Consider the following 5,657-nt stretch of genomic DNA (forward strand, 5'->3'; position numbering starts at 1 on the left):
TCTACACAGAACCATACAGGGCACATTCTACCGCAATCTGAAGAACCATTTAGGTAAGCAAATGCTTCTGTAAAGAACTCATGTTTCTACGTAGAACCACAGAACCATCTTTTTTAAGTGTGTAGGTGAACAGATCACGGATCAATACACATTCTTAAAAGAGACCGTTCTTTAAGGGTTCTTTAAGGGCAAAGAAAATGGTTCTATGTACAACCAAGAGCACTCAAAGAACCCCTTTCATGATTAAAGGGTTCTTTAAACCGAGAAAGGGTTCGAGTGAGGGATGTGTTTCTATGTAGAACCTTAGTGAAAAGGGTTCTGTGTAGCACCAAAAACGGTTCTTCTGTTGCAACGAGGCTGATACCGCCAAAACGGAAGGACCTGTTTTTGGTGCTGTATAGAACCATATACAGCACGTTCCTCATCAGAACTCCTTTATCTGTTCAAAGAACCCTTTAATCATGAAAAGGGAGTGTTAATGGTTCTATGTCCTGTAAAAATGGAAGAACCCTTTACGGTGCTATATAGAACCCTTTAAAAAAAGGTTCTACATCAAACCATATACAACACATTCTCCAATCACTCTGAAGAACCATTTCACCATGCAAAGAACCCTTCAATCATGCCATGGGTTCTTGGAGTGTGCACGGTTCTATGTAGAACCATTTCCTCTACTAAGGAACCCTTGAAGAACCAGCTTTTGTAAGAGTGCAGGAGAACACATCCCAGATTAGTGGGTCAGGAGGGAGCAGCACTCCTTAATGACTGTGTGTCTTTACTAGTGAGGTGGTCTGGGGGGCAGCAGAGCGCAGCTACCTGCCCTGGAAGCCCCCCAACACATGCAGGGTCTACCCCGGCGTTAGAGCGCCGCACCCAGGCTGAGCTCGTACCTGCAGAACGACGCGCCGGCTGCATTTTCCCTCACACTAGCCCTGGACCGGAGCGGGGGAGGGAGGAGAGGTCCATGCTGATCTCCGCGCCGCAGGCCCGGTCATCACCGCCGCAGACCGGAGCTCACGGCCCCCATCAGCAGCTCCTCCACACACCGGCTCATCTCCGCCTCCTCTCCTCCGCGGCCGCGTCCGCGGGAACGCGTCCGTTATGCAGCGATATCTGACCGCGCAGACCCCCGCAGCACCGAGGAGGAAGCTGGAGTGAACACGCCCACCGGAGGAGCCGCACACGTCAACGAGTCAGAGACGAACCGATCACAATCGAACCGATTCACCAGTTCCGAATTTAACTGAATCGAACCGCGCGCCCTCTACTGGCCAGAGCTGAAATAGCCTAATCGGGTCAAAGTTGAACACGTGAAAAAAATAAAAGATCCACGATTAAAATTCAGTTTTTACATTATTATGTTGATAAAATTGTGTTTTTTGCACTTAATTTGGTTTATTTTTTAAAAACAGTACTGCAACAATATACAGCAAATTTGCTAGTAATAATAATAATAATAATAATAATATGTTTGTAAAGCAATTTGAGCTGCCACTGGCATAAAAAGTGCTATATAATAATAATAATAATAATAATAATAATAATAATAATAAGAAGAAGAAGAAGAAGAAGAAGAAGAAGAAGAAGAAGAAGAGGAAGAAGAATTATTGTTGTTGTTATTGTTATTATTATTCATTTAGGGTCATATAAGAAAACGACACAGATCATATTAGGAGAGAAAAACCAGGAGACGTGGAGTTTTACTGAAGCTCTGAGTTAAAGAGACCGTCTAATCAAAGCTGAACTGAGCTCCACAGCTCAGAAGCAGAGTAACAGAGCCACTCCGTCTGGTCTGTGTTTCAAAGAGGGTGTTCAGAAGGTCAGTATCTGCAGATCTAGATCTTAGGCACTCAGACTCTCTGTAAGCAGGTGCTTTAAAGTCATTTAGAGCCTTAAAACATTTTACACCACATCAGGTGTTACAGTTAAAATGATGCTGGACATTGAGAAAGTGTCCAATTTCCCACTCGCAGTGCAGATTTAACTCAGGCAAACTACTCTCCTCTATAACCCCGACTCACTGGTGGTAAAAACAACTCAATAATCCAACAAATCAGCACTTTTCACAGACAAATCAGCACTTTTAATGGACAAATCAGCACTTTTCACAGACAAATCAGCACTTTTAATGGACAAATCAGCACTTTTAACTCTGTACAACTTGCTGTGTAAAAGTTACTGTAACTCAGTTCTTTGTGTCTATGGGTCTAACACACATACTGCGATACACACACACACGTACACACATGTTCAACCCCACAAACACACACACACACACACACACCGCTGCAGTCAGAAGAAAACCTCATATCTCCAAAATGGTAACTTTACAGGAGAAGGAAAAACTTCTGTCAATTTTAATGTAAGTCAATGGAACCAGACGTCTTTACAAGTGATTTTGGGCTGTTTCTTTTGGTCCACTCTTCAGCAAATTTCTACACAATGTGAAGGGTAACAGGCATTTTCAAATCATGCCAAAAACTGAAAAACTTCAAAAATAGATACGCAAGGTTTTCTTCCAACAGCCTCAATATATTGTGTATATACATTTACATTATATAGCATTGCACAGTAATTCATGCTACACATGCTCTTGTTCTATTCTATTACTTTGTTGTTCTGTTTATTATCATGTTTATGATGTATAGATGCTGCTGGAACACTCTGAATTCCCATTGGGGATGTAATAAGGTGGGAACTGCGATATTCACAGCTCGTTTGCTGGATGTTCCTTGTTTAGTTACTTGAGCTAAAACATCAGTTGACCCCTTAAATGACCCCTTAAATGACCAGCGTCCACCAGCAGGCCAAAGGTTTTATTACACACTCAGAATAAGCTCAGAGTAGCTCGGCCAGTTGGTACTGGAGTCTGTGTAGTTAGTGAATAATAAGCCTTAGTGTGTAATAAGCCTGAGGTCGTAAGGGGTCAACAGACTGTGGTTTGGTACGAAGCAAAATAACAGTAAAAATATGGACTTAAACGCAGAGTTTTTGAGCACAAATCTCTGCGTTTACGGCTACAAAACACAAGAGTGAGTAATAACAATACAGTAACTTTTCACATTTGAATAATTGAGTTTACAGGCCTGTGATGGACTGGCGACCTGTCCAGGGTGTATCCTGCCTCTGCCCAGTGACAGCTGGGATAGGCTCCAGCTCCCCCCGCGACCCAGAAAGAGAAGCGGCTTAGAGGATTCATAATCATATAGTGTAGGAACTTTCTATGAGGAGCTTTTAGAGGTGGACGTCTGGTTCCTATCACCACCACTGTGAACGGTTCTGACTCTGAATTTTAATGAAACACCCCTGTTATATACTTTGTAATTCATGTCATGTAATCCATGCTATTAATTATCTGTTGCCTTCAAGAGGACTTCCGCTGATTTTGTCTGATTCCACTGAAATTTCTGCATGATCCCATTATTGAGATTTAGACAGAGTCGTTCAGGGCGGTTTGGTGTGAAACGCTCTGTTTTAGAGCAACTTACAGTCAGAACTGTTCACAGAAAAGTCAAAACCTCTAAAAGTCACTACATGAAATGGTTATGAATTCACTGCCTGATGTCTGAGATACTGTTTTACAATAGATTTGATCTGAAACACATATTTATTTAATCCATTCACTGTGGAGGGAGACATGCAGGGCACTGTGAGGTAAAATAGTCCCCAAACAAAACTTATATTTTCACATTTTCCACTATTTCACCATCATCAACATCCCAGATAAATCAGGAGACTCGTGTAGGTTCTCTGGAGGTTCTGGATGGTAAATAAAATGTGTATATCTGTGTTGTAGTCATGGCAACCCCTGATTCCCATCACCACCACTGTAAAGACGTCTGAACCATTTCATACCAAACCCCCCTGAATGATCTCAACTACTGAATTAGGGAGAAATGTAAGCAGACTAGCTATGTGGGCCCTCCACCCCTGGACTGATGAGGCTCTGATCTTAATATAATCTTAATATATCTGGCCCATTATGTCTAACTGAAGGCAGAAGACACCACAGCCTGCACAATAAATGCATGAATGAACAAACAAACAAACAAACCAACAAAACAAGCAAACAAACAAATCAACCAACCACCCAACCAAACACACAAACCAACCAGCCAACCAACCAACCGACAAACTCACAAACAAACCAACCACCACCCAACTAAACCAACAAACCATCCAACCAACAAGCAAACCAACAAACCAACCAACCAACCAACAAACAAACCAAAACGCCAACCAACAAACAAAAAAACAACCAACAAACCAACCAACCAAAACGCCTACCACCCAACTAAACAAACCAACCAGCCAATCAACCCACAAGCAAACCAACCAACCCACAAGCAAACCAACAAACCAACCAACAAGCAAACCAACAAACCAACCAACCAACCAACAAGCAAACCAACAAACCAACCAACCAACCAACAAGCAAACCAACAAACCAACCAACCAACCAACAAACAAACCAAAACGCCAACCAACAAGCAAACCAAAAAACAACCAACAAACAACAAACCAAAACGCCAACCACCCAACTAAACAAACCAACCAGCCAACCAACCCACAAGCAAACCAACAAACCAACCAACCAACAAGCAAACCAACAAACCAACCAACCAACCCACAAGCAAACCAACAAACCAACCAACCAACCAACAAGCAAACCAACAAACCAACCAACCAACAAGCAAACCAACAGACCAACCAACCAACCAACAAACCAACCAACAAACCAACCAACCAACCAACCAACCAACAAGCAAACCAACAAACCAACCAACCAACAAACAAACCAAAATGCCAACCAACAAACAAACCAAAAAACAACCAACAAACAACAAACCAAAACGCCAACCAACCAACTAAACAAACCAACCAACCAACCAACAAACAAACCAAAACGCCAACCAGCAAACAAACAAAAAACAACCAACAAACAAACCAACCAACAAACCAATACGCCAACCAACAAACAAACCAAAACGCCAACCAACAAACAAACCAAAAAACAACCAACAAACAAACAAACCAACCAGCCAACCAACCCACAAACAAACCAAAAAACAACCAACAAATCAACCAACCAACCAACAAACAAACCAACCAGCCAACCAACCCACAAACAAACCAAAAAACAACCCACAAACAAACCAACCAACAAACAAACAAACCAACCAGCCAACCAACCCACAAACAAACCAAAAAACAACCCACAAACAAACCAAAAAACAACCCACAAACAAACCAAAAAACAAATAAACAATGAATGAATTCTAATGATGCGATGACTGCTTCTAAATAAGACGCCTATTGACTAACTTTTCTATCACTCTTAATAAAGATGGTTCCTCAAGGGTTCTTTAGTAAAGGCAAATGCTTGAATGGTTCCTTGCGGGGTGAAATGGTGTGTAGTATGTGGTTCTATAGCAGCTAAAAGTGTTCTGCTATTGTTATGATGTCAAGCTTATAACAACAGAAGAACCCTATTTGGTGCTACAACCACATACAACGTCTCCATCAGGCAAGAACCATTTCGCCATGCAGAGAACCCTTTAAACGAGGTTCCTCGGATGTTCTCGGTTCTAAAGAACCCTGGAAGGACCGTCTGTGGGTGTGGCGGCTGTGTCTGAGACGGGGCACCTGTAGCTGCT

General features: G+C 42.2%; 1 protein-coding gene across 1 annotated transcript in view; it reads right to left on the reverse strand.

Annotated features, from left to right (window-relative positions):
• LOC108413097 (zinc finger protein 501) overlaps positions 1–1,193 on the reverse strand; it is a 19,281-nt gene extending 18,088 nt beyond the window's left edge. Inside the window, exon 1 of the mRNA XM_037539200.1 lies at positions 891–1,193. Coding sequence (XP_037395097.1) covers positions 891–915 — 25 coding nt within the window. The 5' untranslated portion in view covers positions 916–1,193. The remainder of the gene's footprint in view (positions 1–890) is intronic.
• Between the last annotated feature and the right edge of the window lie 4,464 nt (positions 1,194–5,657).

This window comes from Pygocentrus nattereri, chromosome 6 (genome assembly GCF_015220715.1).
Source record: "Pygocentrus nattereri isolate fPygNat1 chromosome 6, fPygNat1.pri, whole genome shotgun sequence".
Lineage (NCBI taxonomy): Eukaryota > Metazoa > Chordata > Actinopteri > Characiformes > Serrasalmidae > Pygocentrus > Pygocentrus nattereri.